At 48.0% G+C, this 20,183-nt stretch overlaps 1 protein-coding gene across 3 annotated transcripts; it reads right to left on the reverse strand.

The window, feature by feature from the left end:
- Positions 1-327: 327 nt before the first annotated feature.
- Positions 328-15,282, reverse strand: LOC123374038 (ecto-ADP-ribosyltransferase 5-like). 3 transcript variants are annotated; one of them, XM_045023453.1, is made up of 5 exons: positions 15,157-15,282; positions 8,275-8,362; positions 5,282-5,978; positions 2,478-2,510; positions 328-1,295 (listed from the first exon to the last, which is right to left on the reverse strand). In XM_045023453.1, exons 2-5 carry the CDS (start codon positions 8,338-8,340, stop codon positions 1,189-1,191), a joined length of 903 nt encoding a protein of 300 aa, XP_044879388.1. In that variant the 5' UTR covers positions 8,341-8,362; positions 15,157-15,282; the 3' UTR covers positions 328-1,188. The 3 variants fall into 3 exon arrangements, with proteins under 3 accessions (XP_044879388.1, XP_044879370.1, XP_044879380.1); XM_045023435.1 differs by lacking the exons at positions 328-1,295; positions 2,478-2,510 and having other exon boundaries at positions 3,815-5,978; XM_045023445.1 differs by lacking the exons at positions 328-1,295; positions 2,478-2,510; positions 15,157-15,282 and adding an exon at positions 9,681-9,722 and having other exon boundaries at positions 3,815-5,978.
- Positions 15,283-20,183: the final 4,901 nt, after the last annotated feature.

Here is a 20,183-nt window from a genome sequence, read left to right on the forward strand (position 1 = left end):
CCTCAAACTGCTGAATGAGCTTTAGGGTAGGGAAGGCTGTGCCTCCACAGACAGCCTGGTCCTGCCCCCTATCCAACCCCCATCCACTTCCTGCCCCCTGACTGCCCCTTTCAGAATCCCCAACCCATCCTGCGTCTTATCCCCTCACCGCCCCCCCCAAGACTCCCTCCCCAATCACCACCTCGGGACCTGACCCACCCCGTTTCCTGTCCCCTGACTGCCCCGACCCCTATCCACCCCCCCTACGCCGAGTCCTGACAGACTCCTGGAATGCCCACGATCCAGCCCCCCATTCCCCATCCCCTGACCGCCCCAGAACCGCTGCCTCCTCCCTGTCCCCTGACTGTCCCTGGGACTCCCTGCCCCTTATCCAAACCCCCCAGTCCCAGCCCCCTGCCATGCTGCTTACTCCTGCCTCCCCCCTCTCCCGGAGCCTCAGCATGCTGCATACAGGAGGCCCTGGACAGTGCTGTAGCAGCGTGGCTCCAGCGGGGCCTAAGTTCCCGTCGGTCGGCCCGGAGCCCTGCCCCTTTACCATGCGGCTCCGAGCGGGGAGGAGCTCAGGCCCCGCCCCAGCCATTCCACTTTAGCTCTATCCCGGACTGCTCCTGGATGCGGCGGCTGGGGGAAGGTGGAGGCGGGGCTGGGGCCAGAGAATTCTTGTGATGGCCCCTGCGAGGCCCAGGGTCTGGGGCAAATTGCCCCACTTGCCCCCCTCTCTGGGCGTCCCTGTGAAAGTGACTGAGAGATATAGACATGGGACCCCACAAACTGCATTGTTACAGAATCACCTGGCCGAGACACAGATTAAACCCATCTACTGTATTTATGAAAAAATACTCTGATTTAGTTCATTTCTTAAAAGTCTTTTGCTGAAGTCATCAAAAGTCGGTAAAAAAATTCTAGCTTGACTGGAATACAAGTAACTGTTATCTAATGTGCACCCATTTATAGCTCTACCATTGTAAGACAAATCCCACCTGGAATAGAACTATGAGCTTCCATTTTGATCTACTCATCGATAACGTATAATCAAAGCTTGCCCAAGCAGGTACCAGCAACATTCCTTCCATGTTCCTGGTTTCCCTTTGGAACGCTGGCAGAATAGCAGGACAGCTTTGGATCTGGCAAGTCCCATCACCATGATTTGTGTTAGAGAGAAAAAGTGAGCAACACAAATAGGACAATTTAGAGACTGGCAAACAGCTTCAGAGCAGCAACGTGGGCCAAGATGATGGATCCTCCAAACAGTGAAGGGCTCAGCTCACCGAGGAAGGCCAGGCCGCCTCTGGTAGCTGTTAATAGGAAAAAGCAGATCAAAGATAGGAAATTATTTCACACTGACAGAGATCCTGGTTTCCTTCCCAACAGCTACTGGAACCTGCTTATTGCAGAGAGACATTAATCCATTTCCCCTCAGCAGGACACTCCAGCCTGAGATATTCACCTGGGAGATGCTGAGATATTTCACCTGCTTCCTTCCTCCTCAGCCTGCTTGTTCCTTTGATTTGAATCATTAGTGAGCATGTTTCCTCCAAGACAGTACCAGAGGCTCCAGTGTGGAGCTTGTTGTCTGCTGCATAAATGTATTCCAGTTATGAGTCACTAAGACATGAGTCTATGAAACACTGGCCACAGACACCAGTAACACCATTTCTTTTCTTTTGTTTTTTTATTGGCTTAGCGGTAAAATGTAGAGCTGGGCAGAGAAGGGCCATTCCATTTCATGGCGGGTTTTGATATTTCAAAATTTGGTTTTGTTTAGACTTGGAATGAAACCCCCAAATTTTGAAATTCTCCACACAAGGGAAGGGAGCTTCAGCTCTGGGGCAGTGCCCCAAGCAGGCAGTCCCAGGGTCAGGGGCACTGGAAGTCCTGGGGTCTATGACTCCTAGGCAGCCCACCAGCCAAACTGCCAAGGAGCCAGGCGGGTGAGCTGGCCAGAACCCAGGCAGCGTTCTGACAGAACAGTGTCGAAATCAAACCATCTCTGCAAAAGGTGAAGAGTTGGACAAATTGTCAAATTCCAATGAGAAAATGTTTTGTTGAGATTTTTCTGACCTGCTCTGGTAAAATAGTCCTGTTTTGAGAGGATGAGGCTAGAATGGGTTTAGTTATGAGAGGAGGGAGATGGAGAGACACTTGTGGTGCTGGGTTAGGGGATGTGTGTTCAGCTTATAGCTCAGAGCACTGAAGATGAATCTTTAGTGCTCTAAGGGTTTATTCTCCTTAAATTTTCTTTTCTGAAATCGACTGTGCCTGGAATTGAGTCAGACGGGAAGGTTCTCAGATACTAGTCATGAGCTCCCTACAAGAACCTGGACAAATAGACAGAACGTGCAGTTCATCCCACTTTTTTCTCAAGTTGTTTCCCTGTATATGACATGTTTGCCTGGTGGGGTTGCTCTGTGCTCTGCACTTCAATACAGAGGGCAAGTTATTGTCAAAACAATGAAAACAAAATATTTATTTCTTACCAGAGTTTTCAACACATATTTGGTTCTTCTCTCCTACGGTACAAACAGAGAGGGTCAATGAAATGTGACCTTAGGTGGAATTTTCAACTCTATTCTACTATTTCCAAAGAAACATAGGAACCGTTGGACTTGATCTAGTCTAGTATCCTGTCCCTGATTGAGGTCAGGCCCATCTGCATTGGGAGGCGGCAAGAAACCCCGGAGGTGAATAACCTACACATAGAGGACACTTCCCCAACCCTGGCATTTAGTGACTGCCTTATGGCCTCAGGCCTAAGGGATTATTGCCCTTTTAAAAATACATAGGATAAACTATGTATCATAACTGGAGATTCTAACTATCTATATCAATGGCTAATTCTTTTTTTAAAAATTCTCCTGAGCTCTTGGAGTCATAGAAACATTGTGGCAATGAGTTCCACAAGTTAACTCTGCATTTTCTATAACAGGGCCATACACCCTTTTACTACTTAAAATATGTTACCGTCAGTTTATTCTTGTTTTATGAGGAATGGTAAATTACACACTGCCATTTCCCCTGTCTCATTTATTTTGTATATCTCCATATTTCTTTTCTCTTAGCTCAATCATCCCAATATCTCCCATAGAAAGCTCTCCAGACCTCTGATCACTTTCATCCCTTGTCTCTGAACTTTCTCCACCTCCCCCACCCCCACCCCGATAAATCTTTTAGAACTCAGTGATCAGAACCAAACCTAGTATCCCAGGGAAGAGTGCCCCATTGATTCATGTAATGGGGTTATAATTAAGGCTGCAAGTCTGTCCCGGAGGTCATGGAAGTCACAGATTTTGTGACTTCCGCACCTGGTAGGTGCGACTGAGCCCAGGATCACCTGAGCAGCACAGGAGGCTCCAGTGCCAGCCACACCGCCTTCCTGGGCTGGTAGGGATGCCCCCCAGCAGCAGCAGCAGTGATTGTCCTGGGGTGCCCCATTCTCTCTCCCCTTTTGCCCCCCTGCCCCTCCCCTGCGAGCATCAGTGGGCATCCCAGAGGCCCCGAGAACACCCAAGATTTAGTCTGGGGTATATAGTACAAGTCATGGACAGGTCACGGGACTGTGAATTTTTGTTTATTGCCTGTGACTTGTCCATAACTTTTACTAAAAAAAATATAAGTAAATCTTAGCCTTAGGCCTGGTCTACACTAAGGGGGGGGGGGTCGAACTAAGGTACGTGACTTCAGCTACGCGAATAGTTCGGGCTACTCACCCGTCCAGGAGCCGCGGGATCAAAGTCCACGGCTCCAAGGTCGACTCCACCACTGCCGTTCGCGGTGGTGGAGTTCCGGAATCGACTGGAGCGCGCGGGGAGTTCGAACTATCGCGTCTTGATTAGACGCGATATTTCGAACTCCGAGAAGTCGAACTCTCCGCGTCGACCCCGCGGTAAGTATAGACCTACCCTTAGTTATGTCTCCACATTATTCTCCAGCCCATCATTCCCAAAGCATGGTAACGTTTTGTTTGCTTTATAGACTTTGCAGCACATTGAACAGAGATTTTCACTGAGATTTGCACTGAACTCTCCACAATGATGGCCAGGTTTCCTTCTGAGTTGATACAGCTTGTAGTGGGGTGGTCATCTGCTCCTGCGCTGAAAGGCTTAAGACGGCCCTGGGAGAGGGCTGTTGCGGGCGAGCAGCTTCTAGGCTGATTGGGGAAGCAGCTGCAGCTGGGCCATGCCCCAATCAGGCCTCAGCTGACCCTATATAAGAGCTTGTGAGCCAGGAGCACAGACAGTCTCTCTCTGAGTTCAGAGAGAGAGTGGCCTGGCTGCTGGGAAGCTCAGTGTGCCTAGAGTGAGGCAGGGCTGGAGAGCTCCAGGCTGGTAACTCCCCAGGCTGCAGGACCTTGTCCAAGACCCCACAGAGGCACTGGGTTGCAGCAGGTCCAAAACCCCCTTGCCTGTGATGAGTGGATTATACTGCAGTTTGCCTCAGGGTGCAGGGGTGACTTGGTGACTGGCAGTAGCCTATGACTGAGGCAAGGTGAGGACAGGGGGTGGGGGAACCCTGGGGAGGGGAGACCCCAAGACTGAGGGGTGTATAGCCAGGGGGCAGCACCCCAGATAACGGGGCACCAAGTCTGGGGGGGACACGGGGGCCAAGCGGCAGCGGAACAGTGGGCTGCAGAGAACGCTCTGACGGCTGGAGAAGAGCTAATTCCCGAGAGACCAGCAGGAGGTGCCGCAGTGGTGAGTCCTGCATTGCTACACAGCTCATTAACGATCCAGTGAAATTATTCCTTGCAATGTGCGTTACCTGGAATGTGTGTCAGTAAATTCCACCTGATGTTGAGTTGCCCATTCACCCAACTTGATTAGATCTCTCTGAAGTTCCTCACTGTCGTCCCTAGTCCTGACTGCCCCAAATAATGTGCCATCTGCACACGAGGCCACCCCACTGCTCCCTTTCCCACAGCCTGTGGATTTGCTGTGCCGTGTCTGAGGAGCCACAGCTACTCTGCCAGGGCTCTTGTGGACTCTGTAAGGGATGTGTTGAAGACTTGCAGTGGTTTGGGGCCTTCACCTGTCTTTCTAGTGCTCCCATTGCCATGATGTCTAGGCACCTACTTTCCTCAGTGAGCGCTTGGGACCCAGTGTCCACCCACCACAGCCCAAGCCCTCTCTAGCAGCAAGAGTCGTGGCAGTCGGTCTCCCCCAGCCCTGGTGGCAAGTCCCCATGTCAGCGTCCCTCTCATCAGCTCTCCCTGAAGTGGGGTTTTCAAATTCTCCACAGCAAATAGCCCCAAACAAATATTTCTCGTGTTCAGCCCAGTACTCACCGCCCAGGTATGCACAGTTAAAATGGCTGCAGGTCCGGTTTGTGCTCCGGAGGTCAAAGCTGTTACTCCCTTGTCCTTGGGACACACTGAATATCTCATGGACTGGGATTAACACTTCTTCCTCCTCCTGAATGTGTGAGAAATTCCTGATCTCAACACCAAAGCACGTGTGGATGGTGAACAATGTGCCTGTGGCAAATTCCTTAGCTACTTCTATATCAAAAGACGAAGAGGCGAAGTATCCAAACCTAATGAGACCTGATCCCGTGTGCTGAAAAATGACATTAACCCCCTGGTACACTGTCCTTTTGTACATCACATCACACCTCCCTCGTAAGAGCTGTAAAGCTCTTGTCAAGTAATAATGAAAGGCTTTGAACTGGAAATTGGCCATGTAATGAGCTCGAGATGTCCCATTCCCTCTCACTGCCTTATTCAATTCACTGTGAAAGTCATTATCAGTATAGGCTACTATGGCTCTTCCATGCTCATCTTTAAAGTCTTTGGGGAGAGAAAGCTCAGGTTTTATACTTTGCCATTTTTCCCCTGAGTTTTCCCACACTGTGCTAAACATTGAGGACATGGACTTTTCTTCCTCTAGCAGTTTAGGTGCAATTCCATCCATTTTTTCAGCACATCCTATATACTGGTCATCAAAAGCGTCATCCATCATGCTCAGCTCCACCTGGCATTGTGCCTGGGAGAAGAAAGGAAACAGTCGGTCACATTAGCATTTGTGTTACAATAGCATCTAGAGGTCACACCCAGGATCAGGGCCCCGTTGTGCTCGGCCCTATACAAACACACTAGGAGATGGCCTCTGCCCCTAGAGACTTACCTCTAAAGCGACAAACAGAGGAAAGGTGGGAGAAAGGGATGGAACACACAAGCAGAATCCTCAGGGTGTTGTTGGCAAATGTCACATTGGCGCCTCGATTTTTGGGAGGGAGGAGCAGGGTGGGTGTGATGGGTTTGTAGCTGCCCTGTAATAATTGACTAATACTGTCTGTTGCCTGGTTCCTGGGGAAAAGAAGCAGGGGTGGATAGAAGAGGTCTGGGAATGCAGGTGATCAGAAGATCTGTGTCGGGCTTAACGAGGAACACTCGGTTAAGAGGGGAGAGGGAGTTGTTCAGGGGAGCCAGGCTCAGAGACAGGTCCTGCTGGGGTGCAGAGAGCCTGCCTACATTAGCCCCAGGGGATGGTAGCCATTTAGGTAAGACCGATGTGAGTGTGGACTGTGGGTTGTTTTAAAATCTGGTTTCTCTAAACGACTTGCTCCTACAGGAAAATGAACAACACTTTGGTGTCAGCAGATACACCACTGGGCCCCAACTCCTGAAGGGACGAACCGCAGGGACCTGAACTCAGCCGGAGCTGCTGGGTAAGCACGATGAACTCACAGATACCGCAGCCCAGGGCCCCGCCTGAGAGTGGGAGAATCACAGGATTCCTGCCCAGGAGGGTAAAGGCACAAGGCCTGACACCCGAAGGGCTGCACTCAGAGACCAGCGAGCCACGTACCCGGGACAGAGCCAGAGGTGTTTTTAGTTTACTGGGGTCCATGTTAGTGTCATAGATACATTGTGTGCAGGTGGGGAGCGGGAGGTTAGGCAGAAAGGCAGGACAGGATACATTAATGGGGAAGACAAAGCGGGGGGAACAAGGGACATAGAAGGGAGGGGGCTAGGAGGGACTGAAATCCCACGGGAATATCTAGAAACGACCCCCGTCTACCTCAGTGGGAGTCAGTGGGTTGCCATGTTCATAGCCAGCCATGCACTGCATGCTCCAGGGCTGGCGGTGCCCATGGGAAGGTCCCATCCATCATCCAACCCCCAAACCCACATGGAGGACGGCAACACCGTTGTGATGGGTTGTATAAACCCCACACTGATTAACCAGGGGTTGACAGGAGCCTGAGCCCCTTTAGGCTGTGGCACCTGGAAGGTGTTACACAAAGGTGGTGATCAGACCCAGCTGGGAATGTCCCCTCTTGGGCTAAAGGCAGAGAGAGGCCTGGAGCCAGAACTGGAGGGCCCAGAGCCAGGAGGAGGCCTGGGAGGCTGGGGGCAGTGAAGCCTGCGGCCAGAGGTGAGTTGCCTCAGGCCAGGAGGAAGCCAGCGGCAGTGTTGGTAAAGCCTAGGGGGTGTTTGAGGGGCTGCAGGGAGGGGGGGAGACCTCGGCAGTCCCTCTCCTGGCAGTAAAGAGCGGAGAGACCTGAGGGGAACAGGGAGGCTCCTGCAGGGTGAGGAGGAAGCCTGAGCCAGGCAGAAATTGGTTTAATTTTGTTCTTTTGGTTTGGGATTGTGTTGGGGGATTCCACAGGGAGCCCTGCGAGCCCGGCCCTGAAAGGAGGGTGAGCCAGGAGAGGCTGTGCGGGCTGGAAAGAGGCTGTGGTAGGAAGATAACCAGGGAGGCAGCAGCAAGGAGTCTGACGGAACAGACCTTGGCTGCTGGTCAGAAGGTCCCTGGACTGGAACCTAGTTTAGCTGGAGGGCCTGGGTTCCCCTACTAGCCACTGCAGAAGGGGGTGCTGAGCCCTGATTAAAGAAACACTGTGGTCTCGGTGCACTTGGTCCAGCCTGAGCACACAAGGCCGCACAAGATGACTTCTAGTGGTCCCTTTCAGCCCTACACGTCTATGGGTCTAAGGCAGTATGGCTGCCTGCATAGCAGGGCTGGCTCCAGGCACCAGGTAAGGAAGCAGGTGCTTGGTGTGGCCAATAGAAAGGGGCGGCATGTGCGGGCCTTCGGAGGCAATTTGACAGTGGGTTCCTCAGTCCCTCTCTTCCTCTCTGAGCTGCCGCCAAAGTGTTGCCGAAGAGTGGAGCACAATTGAGCTGTCACCAAAATGCTGCCTTTGGCTTTTTTTTTTCCTTTTTTTCTTCGCTGCTTGGGGCAGAAAAAAAGTTGGAGCCGGCCCTGCTGCATAGCCTTGAGCAGAAACACGAGAAAACACAGAGTGATTCACTGGCAAAGCTCAAGAGTTTACCTGAGGGATTTCCAGCCAGGTTTGAAGACAGAAGTATGTCAAGGGGATCAGCAGAGGCCTCAGCATTGTTCCAACATCCCCTGTGCAGCTGCAGGAGAATCCATCAGGAACATCAGTGGAGATGTGAGGGGAAAAGAACACATCAAAACCAAATATCCTCCCCATTGTTTCACTGTGATCTGTTGTTCCACATTCAGTGACTGGGATTTCCCAGGCAGGAATTGCTCTCTCAGGGACAGCAGCCCAACCACAACAGAGGCGGGTTTGACCCTGAAATACAGTTCTCAGATGGAGGAGTGGGAAGTAGTTGTGGGGAAATCCCGATTTCACTTCATGGTGATCACATTTCCCTAAAAGACTTTGGGGGAAATATGATTCATAGTGCTGCAGTGTTTATTCTTAAGTGCAATTAGACAGCACAATACACAGAAACCAGCCGTCCAGGCAGGTCTGTCAATCAGCTCCTAGGGACTGGGGCTAAAATAACAACATAGCTCCATATTTCAGTGCCTCACCTAAGTGCCTGGTCAAGTGTTCGCTTGGCAGCTAACTACCTCATACACTCTGCACCTCGCTGCTTAGTTCTGCCCCATGGCTAATGGAGTGATTAACGACTCAATGCTGATCCTAAGCCTCAGGGTCCCAGCCAGCCAGCCTTCTCTGAGGGTACGTCTACACTTACCTGCCGGTTCGATGCGGAGAGTTCGACTTTTCGGAGTTCGAACTATCGCGTGTGATCTTGACGGTATAGTTCGAACTCCGGAAGCGCCGCGGTCGACTCCGGTACTCCACCTCGGCAAAAGGAGTTGGCGGAGTCGACGGGGGAGCCGCGGAGTTCGACCCCGCCGCGTCTGGACGGGTGAGTTGTTCGAATTAGGGTACTTCGAATTCAGCTACGCTATTCACGTAGCTGAATTTGCGTACCCTAATTCGAACCCCCTTCTTAGTGTAGACCAGGCCTGAGACACAAACAAATGGATCTCTGCTACCTGGCCCGGTCAGGGACCCAAACGCCAGCCACACGACCCACACGGAGACAACCAGCAAACAGACCAACACACAACTCACCAAGTCCCTTTACCGCTCGGAACTCTGGGACCAGAAAAGCAGGGAAGCAGTGCATGATGGGGGATGTCTGCTCCAGATGTTAATGAACCCAGGCCTGCACACACCTAGCTCAGATGTTATTAGACCAATTCTAGTAATAAATCCTTTACTGGTATCCAAAATAGGGAACCCCCCTAATTGCATTGTGAGCTCCCTCCAAGGAACGCCGCCCAAAGCCAGGAATGATCAGCTCCCATGTCTAGCCTGAACAAAACAACTTTGGTATCTCCCTGGTTTACACATAAACAAATCTAGTGTTTCCCCTTGAATCATTGTTGTTTCTCTACAAAATCCCTTACCCACAGTCAAGTAAGTGTTCTGATGCCTGGATCCAAAATCTGCATCAGTTCCATTGGGACTTCATCTTCTCCTGATAGATCATGCTGAGGGCTCTGCCTGTCTCCAGCACTTTGGACTCTCAGCTGCCACCACCACCAGGGACCCCCAAGTGATTCAAGCTTCACAGAGTGGTGAGAACCCAGCTCTCTCTCTAGGTACAGCCTTCTGACCCTGCCTTGTGTGATCAGTTACAGTTTTCTAAACCTGACTTTTATAGTCAAGTTTAAGTTAGGTTAAACATTATAACTGTTTTGTTTGCTTGGCTCCCCTATGGTTATTACCTGGCAATAAATAACTTTCATGGTTAAGCTGGTTGCTTCTCTCTCTCTCTCACCCTCTCTCTCCCCTCCGGCCCCTCCGTGGGTGTTTTTTGGTTTCCTCATTCGCTCTGCAGCAACGCTCCTTGTACCTAGGCTAAAAGATCCCTGCAGTGCCCAAAAATCCTGTGGGGTTTGCTCATCAAATGGGTCACTACCAGACAATTGTAACGTGAAAATGGGGACAGGGACGTGCTGAACCTGGGACATATGAGGGTGGCAGCTTGGAAGTGCTGCTCGATCCGGCCTACTGAGTCCAGGGACATGTAAGGGGTCAGCTTGGGAGTGCTGATTAACCCGGTCCTCTCAGACACGCTCTGTTAACGTGTGTGTGTTTGTCTGATTCTGGGGCTGGAGGAACCCAGCCCTGGGGAACCGAGGTCCTGCAGGAAAGCTCCACTGGGAGGGAGAAGTAGAGCTCCCTACGAGAACACAAGTGACACAAGCAGTACAGTGATAGAAGTACAGACACCCCTGCTCCTCCCCCACACAGAGAAGACTAACCCTAATAAATGAGCCTACCTGAAAGCAACGGGCAAAGCTGGTAACAAATTGGTAGAGAATGTGGGCAGCATGTTGCCGTAATCATGTGGTACTTGTTGAGTAGTTGCTGCAGAGTGGGGAAACTGAGGCACAGACCTTAACAAAAGGTCTCTTCCTTTTTCAGACTAAGCTCCTTTAGTGAAATCTCTCTCTCATAGAATATTTGGTAACGTCCTATAACTTTTAAGTTAAGAATCATGCTTAAAATAACTGTAGGACCGTGCAATAAAGAGTTAAAGAGTTGTGCCTTAAAAGTAAAGATTTTAGAGAAATACTGTGACTGCATGAAAGGGCTTTTGGTAGGGATCATTAGTGAGATAAGGGAAGTAGAGATGGTGGGAAAAAACCCTTAACTGCTCACTTGAGACAGGAGAAAACCAACAGGTTAGAGAGTAATGAAGAAGGGGAAATTCCCCTGGGAAAGGGGTGTTCTAAGGGAACCAACTCCAGGAAACAACCCTGGGATCGGAGCTGCCGGACCTCAGCACTCTGCCGGTGGCACTGTGTGGAGGCTGGAATCCCCCAGATGGCCCTGATCCTGGCTGGCCATGAGGAAGGGTTCATCTATCTTGTTGGGAGTGGTGAGCGTTGCGTGTATGGCGTGTGCATTCTGTTTTGGTAATTGTTAATAGGTGGCGATTTAGTGGGGTACTGCTGTGTGGGGCTCTTTCGCCGGTGGGAGACCCCATAAACCTGCAAAAGATTAAGCTCTGAGTCCACAGGGAAAGGGTGTTTGCTCTGAGCCCACGGAGGAGTAGATCCCGGAGCCCACGGAGGGGTCAAATTCCTTTCACCTGGAGCCCTACGAACTCGGTAAAGATGGGCGCCCCTAGAGTGTGTAAGTAACAGAGAATTTTGTGCGGGTAACAATTAGGCCAACTAGTAATGTACAGAAAGTTTTCAGCAAAGGAGCACTCTTTGACACACACCTGGGATGGCCCCTGCTTTATTGTGAATTGGGCCAGCCTGTGTTTATCAGGTAGAAATCCTGAATGGAAAAAATGAGAAGCCCTGGCGGAAATGGTTTCGTTCCTCACAGCTCAAAGAGTGGAAGGGTAAGCCACCTGACCCGGAAGGAATAGGATAACTGTCTTCTCCATCCTGCCAGCCACCCTTCTTGGCTAGCAAGAAGGAACAGCTTGGGGCCATTGGAAAATACGCGTTGGGTGGGCTTGTCAGTGCCTACCCCGATGCTGAAGCAGGAAAAGGCCAGAGAAGTCCTCGATTTCACCCTGCAATATTGGTCCCAGACTGTCCCACTATATATGAGGGGAGTGTGGGAGTTTGTTCTCTCTTCTCTGCCCCCTCACAGGTCCCAAACATGAGCCATGACATCCCACCATTGCACCAGCGCCCTGCTGTTCATAAGTGTCTGGTGTCTGATGCTGTCCAGGCTCTGTGCTGAACCTGTGATCCCTCTGAACCTCTGGAGGTGCTTGCCAGCTGGAGCCCAGGAAGTAAAATTGCTGTGCCGTATGCATGAATTTTATGGGAAGGGCAGCAACCCCCTGGCCCTGCAGTGTCGCTACCAGTTCTATGCTGTCGGCAACTCCTCGGGTTGCCCCTGGGAAAGCGTTGCCAATTGCACACAAAGTGCCACCGGGGAGTCACTCAAGTTTTGTTATGAAACTAAGACCACACCAAACTCCACCCCATTCTTCTGTAAGCTGTTGTGGTCTTGAAAGGGACGTACACCATCAAACACAACCAAGGACAGCCTCCCAGGTGGCGGAAGGTGCAGGATAGTCCTGGTTTCCTCTGCTCTTTGGGGAACAATCATGCCTCTACATATCATCATTGTTGCTGGAACCCAGACACCTCCGTTACCCGGAGATGAACTGCAGCTGTCTCTGATCATGTCAGCAGGCAAGAATATCACACGGTTCCTTGTAAACTGGGAACCGCTGAACTGAACTTTAGCTGGGAGTGACTTGATTCAGTAAGGTTCCCAGACTGGGTAGTTCTATTTAAGGGCACACAATTGTGACAAGCTCATGCCAACAATTTGGTTTAAATTCTATGGGCACATTGCCATTTCGGAAGGATTCCATGAACCCAGATTGTACAGAATGGAATTGGGCCAACAACAAAAAACAATTTTAAATTTTGACCCTCTGATCACAAACCTCACTCCCCTCTGACCTTTAAGAGCCCCAATTTCAGGACCCCGTGTGTTAAAATTAGATCAACAAGAACATTTGGTTCTTCAACCTCAGACTTCTCTGAAGGAGGTTCAAATTCACTTAGAAGGCCTGAATCTCTCTCACATAGCCCCTGTATGCGCTCCCTTGATTAGAACTAGCCATAAGGGTTGGGATGAATGGGTAAGAATGTGGCAAGGGGCCGACCATGTAAATAGAGTAACAAGGGAATTAAGTGATTGGATTGAACCGGTAGGAACAGGAGTCTCTTCAGTTGATGCCGCAAACATAGATGTTCTGGCTAAGAAACTATCATATGCCACCCAAAATATAGGAAAGATGGGAGTTAATGATGTCTGGTGTACAGTCCCTCCAGAATAATGTCTCATTGACCTCAGCATGTGAGCAAGCTCAGGCTCTCACCCAGAACATAATCATGGGAATGATTCGGCAAGCCATAGCAGGACAAATTCCCATGGAGGCAATCAACTTGATTTGGCCCCATGTAACATAGGAAGAAATTAGTCCTCCAGCCCTGGTGGAGACTAGTTAATGTTTCATACAATCACCACCAGCAAAGCTTGTAGTTATTCTTGATAACTGTGGCAGGCAAAGAAATTAGAGTAATCCACTCAGTAGTCCCACTGGGAGGACAAATTAATGATAACTCAGTAATGTACTCCAGAAATCCCAACACTTGGGCCTGGCAGAAAGAACATGTGTGGAACACAGTAAATGTAAAGGGGTGTAGGAGAAAAGAAGGTTTGGGCTCTATCTGTGAAGACCAAGCACTGGAGGAACATGATGAATGCTTCTTCCCACAACCTGGGAATAAGTCTCACTGTTCCTTCGATGTTATCCAGGAATAGCGGGTCTGTTATTACCTATGTTGATAAAGCATGTGTGTGTGTGTAAGAATGAGATGTAATATTGTATTGATTAATGGACATTGGATTCAACCTATGGTGCCTTACATTAATCGCTGTTTCTGTAATGTAACCACTATTGTTAGTTGTGACATTAAGTTAACTGTATCTATATGAACTGTACAACATTTAAAAGCCTATCCTGAGCACTACAAGGAGGTTTCCCCCATTTCACTGGGAATGGGTCTCACTGCCATAAACGGCCTATTAACTCATCCCTCCATACAAACTGAGCTGCAGAAGCTCTGAACTTTGGGGGAGAATAGCAAACTTGAGATTCAACACCACAACCAGGAGATCTTCAGGCTAGCAGCTACAGTTAAAAACACATGCCATCACTCCTGGTGGGAGACTTTGCTTGGGTGGAACCCCAGTGCAACAGGTCTTTTAAATATCATGCTTCACCCCATTGTGGTGATCAATTATACTAACAGTTGGTCTGGTTCTACTGGTTTGTTGGATCCAGCAACTGGATGTGGCAGCTGCAATGGATCAAAGATCAGACCTGATACTACAGAGTAAGGATGTGATGGGGATACTTGCTCAGCTGGCTCACCCCATCAATGGGGGGACTTGTTACTTAGTAGCTCTGTGTTCTTGGAGAACCAGGGTGTGACGTTATTGACATAATCTGGGACCATATAGAACATAGTTGCAACCAAGGTCCTGTAGTGGCACCAAATCTTATGTAAAGGGGGTCATATAAGGTGTCTAAAACCAGGTTATAGGTTGCTGGTTATGATTATGCTGTCTGTAGGCGTGTGTCATTTTTTAGTTGAAGTTATGAATATTGGCTCTATTCAAACTTGTGCTATGCTTCTGGGTGACATCCCAGACAAGTTGGTGTTAGCTCTGCTTGATGGCCCATTAAGAACCATCAGCTATACGATTAACCCATTGAGAGACGGCACATGCACCTTGTAACTCAGCAAAGTATGCAGGGACTTGCCCATGTGACTCCAGACTCCATTTTGCTGTTATTTTCCACAGTAAAGACAAAGAGGTTCTTACACCTGGAAAAGACTATAAAAGGCTGATGCCTCATCTCCATCTTGTCTTCAATCCTGCTGCTTACCTCTGGAGGGACTTTGCTATGAACTGAAGCTCTGAACAAAGGACTGAATGACCCATCCCAGCTGGGGATGTACTCCAGAGACTTGATTTGAACCTGCAGTTTATTCTATCACTGCTACAAGTCTGAACCAAGAACTTTGCCATTACTGGATGTAATTGATTCCTGGGGATGAATGGTTATGAAAACCAACACCCCAGTAAAAGGAAAAGGTTCTCCTGATCCCAAAGAATTGAGCCCCAGACCCAGGTCAATATACAAATCAGATATTATCCACAAATCACGCTGTTGCCAGTCCTTTAGAATCTAAAATCTAAAGGTTTATTCATAAAAAGAAAAAGAACTAGATGAGAGTTAGAATTGGTTAAATGGAATCAATTACATACAGTAATGGCAAAGTCCTTGAACCATTGTTGTTTCTCTACAAAATCCCTTACCCACAGTCAAGTAAGTGCTCTGGTGCCTGGATCCAAAATCTGCATCAGTTCCATTGGGACTTCATCTTCTCCTGACTGATCATGCTGGGGGCTCTGCCTGTCTCCAGCACTCCGGACCCTCAGCTACCACCACCACCGGGGACCCCCAATTGATTTGAGCTCCACGGAGTGGTGATAATCCAGCTCTCTCTCTCTCTCTCTCTCTCTCTAGGTACAGCCTTCTGACCTTGACTTGTTTAATCAGTTACAGTTTTCTAAACCTGACTTTTAGAATCAAGTTTAAGTTAGGTTAAATATTATAACTGTTTTGTTTGCTTGGCTCCCCTATGGTTATTACCTGGCAATAAATAACTTTCATGATTAAACTGGTTGCTTCTCTCTCTCGCTCTCTCTCCCCGTCATGAGTGTTTTTTGGTTTCCTCATTCGCTCTGCAGCAACGCTCCTCGTACTTAAGCTAAAAGACCCCTGCAGCGCCCAAAAATCCTGCGGGGTTTGCTCATCAAGGGGGTTACTATCAGAACAATTGTAACGTGAAAATGGGGATAGAGACGTGCTGAACCTGGGACATATGAGGGTGGCAGCTTGGAAGTGCTGCTCGACCCAGCCTGCTGAGTCCAGGGGCATATAAGGGGTCAGCTTGGGAGTGCTGATTAACCCGGTCCTCTCAGACACGCTCTGTTAATGTGTGCATTTGTCTGACTCTGGGGCTGGAAGAACCCAGCCCCTGGGGCACCGAGGTCCTGCAGGATCGCTCCATGGGGAGGGACCTGCAGCAGGGAGAAGTAGAGCTCCCTACGAGAACACAAATGACACAAGCAGTACATTGATGGAAATACAGATGTCCCTCTCCCCCGAGAAGAGTAGCCTAATAAATAAGCATACCCCAAAGTAATGGGCCAAGCTGGTACCAGCAGAGACTCCTAACTTGTAAGAGCAGGAGGCCCTGTGTTTACTGGCTGTTGTATCATTAACACAACCCCACGCTATGGGAACCTGTTTTGAAAAAACAAGTGAATGTGTTACCACATGGCTTTGGTAGCTGGTGGTAGGCTGCTTCTTGTCTCGAGAAACCTTACTCACCAAACACAAGATTCCTCAGGTAAGCTGAAGCTCTTCAAATTCTGGGCTCTGTACAACTCATAGACTCATAGACTTTAAGGTCAGAAGGGACCATTATGATCATCTAGTCTGACCTCCTGCACAATGCAGGCCAGAGAATCTCACCCACCCACTCCTGTAACAAACCCCTAACCTATGTCTGAGTTATTGAAGTTCTCAAATCATGGTTTAAAGACTTCAAGGTACAGAGACTCCTCCAGCAAGTGAGCCATGCCCCATGCTGCAGAGGAAGACAAAAAAAACCCAGGGCCTCTGCCAATCTTCCCTGGAGGAAAATTCCTTCCCGACCCCAAATATGGTGATCAGCTAAACCTTGAGCATGTGGGCAAAACTCACCAGCCAGACACCCAGGAAAGAATTCTCTGTAGTAACTCAGATCCCACCCCATCTAACATCCCATCACAGGCCATTGGGCATATTTACCGCTAATAGTCAAAGATCAATTAAATGCCAAAATTAGGCTATCCCATCATACCATCCCCTTCATAAACTTATCAAACTTAGTCTTAAAGCCAAATATGTCTTTTGCCCCCACTATTCCTCTTGGAAGGCTGTTCCAGAACTTCACTCCTCTAATGGTTAGAATTGGTTAAATACTCCTCTAAACTTTCGTCTAATTTCAAGTCTAAACTTCTGAATGGCCACTTTATATCCATTCATTCGTGTGTTCACATTGGTACTAAGCTTAAATAATTCCTCTACCTCTCTAGTATTTATTCCTCTGATATATTTATAGAGAGCAATCGTGTCTCCCCTCAGCCTTCTTTTGGTTAGGCTAAACAAGCCAAGCTCTTTGAGTCTCATTTCATAAGACAGGTTTTCCATGTCTCGAATCATCCTAGTAGCCCTTCTCTGTACCTGTTTCAGTTTGAATTCATCTTTATTAAACATGGGAGACCTGAACTGCACACAGTATTTCAGACGAGGTCTCACCAGTGTCTTGTATAATTGTTGTCATAAACAGATAGTTAAGGGTTCAGGTCTCTTTTACCTGTAAAGGGTTAACATGCAGTACCTGATGACCACCTGACCAGAGGACCAATCAGAAACAAGATAATTTCAAATCTCTGTGGAGGGAAGCCTTTGTCTGTGTTCTTTGTGTAAGTGTTCGTTCTCTTTTTGGATCTAAGAGAGGCCAGTCATGTCTCCAAGTTCTCCTGGAGTAGTTTCTACTATTCAATAGTGAGTATTAATTAGAAAGGTGGATTAGTCTTATAATTTGATTTCTACATTTGCAATTGTGTGTTTGCTAAAGGAAATTCTTTATTCCTGTTTGCTGTTACTTTGCTTTTACTGAGAAAGAAAGGGGGAGGGGGAATGCTCTCCAGGTTTATAGTTTAGACCCTGTATTGTTCCATCTTGGTTACAGAGACAGTGACTTTTCTTTTTTTATTCTTTAATAAATTCTTTTCTATTAAGGACTTGGTTAATTCCTTCTCTTGTGGAGATTCAAGGGAAGGGGAGGGGGAGGTGAGTCCCTCTTTGTGTTGAGTCAAGGATTTGACTCGGGGTAATCTCTCCAGAGCAGGCTGGAGAGAGGGAAGGAGGGAGGGGAACTGGCTGTTTCTCTCTCTCTGGTGAGATTCAAGGTGTTTGGATCTGTGTTCCCCAGGGGAAGTTCTTGGGGGAACAGGGAGTGTGTCAGACACTTAAAAACTGACTGGTGGCAGCTTTTACTAGATCTAAACTAGGATTTTTAGTTTAGAGGGAAACCAGTGCAGGTCCCCACATTGGAACCCAACAGCTCTAAGTGGGGGTGAGACCTATGACAATGGTACTAACACCTCCTTATCTCTACTGGAAATACCTCCCCTGATGCATCCCAAGACTGTATTAGCTTTTTTTACGGCCATATCACATTGGTGGCTGTCATAACTATAAAGGGAAGGGTAACAGCCCTCCTGTGTACAATACTATAAAATCCCTCCTGGTCAGAGACACCAAAATCCTTTTACCTGTAAAGGGTTAAGAAGCTCAGGTAACCTGGCTGACACCTGACCCAAAGGACCAATAAGGGGACAAGATAGTTTCAAATCTTGGTGGGGGGAAGGCTTCTGTTTGTGCTCTTTGTTTTTGGGGGTTGTTCGCTCTTGGGACTAAGAGGGACCGGACCTCAATCCAGGCTCTCCAAATCTTTCTGAACAAGTCTCTCATATTTCAAACTTGTAAGTAACTGCCAGGCAAGGCGTGTTAGGTTTATCTTTGTTTTCTCAACTTGTAAATGTTCCTTTTGCTAAGAGGATTTACCTCTGTTTGCTGTAACTTTGGACCTAAGGCTAGAGGGGGTTCCTCTGGGCTCTTTGAATCTGATTACCCTGTAAAGTTATTTTCCATCCTGATTTTACAGAGATGATTTTTACCTGTCTTTCTTTAATTAAAAACCTTCTTTTTAAGAACCTGATTGATTTTTCCTTGTTTTAAGATCTAAAGGGGTTGGATCTGGACTCACCAGGAATTGGTGGGGGGGAAGTAGGGAGAATGGTTCATTTCTCCTTGTTTTAAGATCCAAGGGTTTGGATCGGTGTTCACCAGGAAATTGGTGAAAAAGTCTCTCAAGGCTACCCAGGGAAGAGTTATAGTACTTGGGAGGAGATATTCTGCAGGGGAGGTAGACAGTTTCCCAAATGACTCATAAATAATTTGGGTGGTGGCAGCAAAACCAGATCTAAGCTGGTAATTAAGCTTAGAGGTTCTCATGCAGGTCCCTACATCTGTACCCTAGAGTTCAGAGTGGGGAAGGAACCTTGATATGGTGGCAGAGGTGGGATCATTTTAAACCAAAAGCCAGTAAGATTTTTTTCTCTTTTTTAGCTGCTTAGAAAGCAGAGCTGGAAGTAGATGCATATCTTATCTCTTTGCCTGTTGGCAGAGGTGTTAAGTTTTTTTAACCAGGGTCTTTGTTAAGAGAAGGTTTCAAGCTTCTAGCACAAGAAAGCAGGAAAATGACTACCAGTGAAGCAGCTAACAAACTAGAACTAGCTAGACTGGAAGCAACAGAGAAAGAAAACGAACATAAGAGATGGATAAAACTAAAACAATTAGAAATTAATGCAGAAAAAGCCAGGGAAGAAACTGCCCACAAGAGAACTATGGAGGTAGAGGAAACTGCTCACAAGAGAGCTATGGAGGAGAAAGAAAAAGAGAGGGAAAGAGAGAGGAAGCATGAACTGGAGTTAGCAAGGGCTAAGCAGGATTTATCAGCCAACCCTAACAACCGCTCTCCAGATACCGCTTCCCATCCCAGAAAATTCCCTACCTACAAGGCAGGCGATGATTCTGAGGACTTCTTAGAAAATTTCAAAAGGGCCTGCCTTGGGTACAGACTTCACCAATTTCCTGGTGAACACAGATCCAAACCCCTTGGATCTTAAAACAAAGAGAAATTAGCCATCCCCCCTCCTTTCTCCCACCAACTCCTGGTGGATCCAGATCCAACCCCCTTGGATCTAAAAACAAGGAAAAATCAATCAGGTTATTTAAAAAAAAGGCTTTTAATTAAAGAAAAGAAAGGTAAAAGAAAACCCTCTGGGAGAGATTAGCATACCAGCTACTCTCACAGACAACAGATTCAAAACACAGAGGATGTTCCCCTGAACAAAAACTTAATTACACAAATGAAAATACCCAAATACCCAATTTGATTCTCCTTCTAATTGCACAAGACAGGTTACAAAGAAATAAACATAAACATAAACCTATTTATTCCTTTCTAAAACTTACTACTCTGATAAGAGGCTGGTTCCTTGATCTTTTTCACTCCGGCTGAAACTGAAAAACTGACTAAACAAAGGAAACTTCCCTCCTTCCTTTTGAAACATCTTGTTCCCCCATTAGTTCCTCTGGTCAGGTGTCAGCTAGGCTAGGTGAACTTCTTAACCCTTTACATGTAAAACAGGCATTAACCCTT

Source organism: Mauremys mutica, chromosome 1 (assembly GCF_020497125.1).
Source record: "Mauremys mutica isolate MM-2020 ecotype Southern chromosome 1, ASM2049712v1, whole genome shotgun sequence".
NCBI lineage: Eukaryota > Metazoa > Chordata > Testudines > Geoemydidae > Mauremys > Mauremys mutica.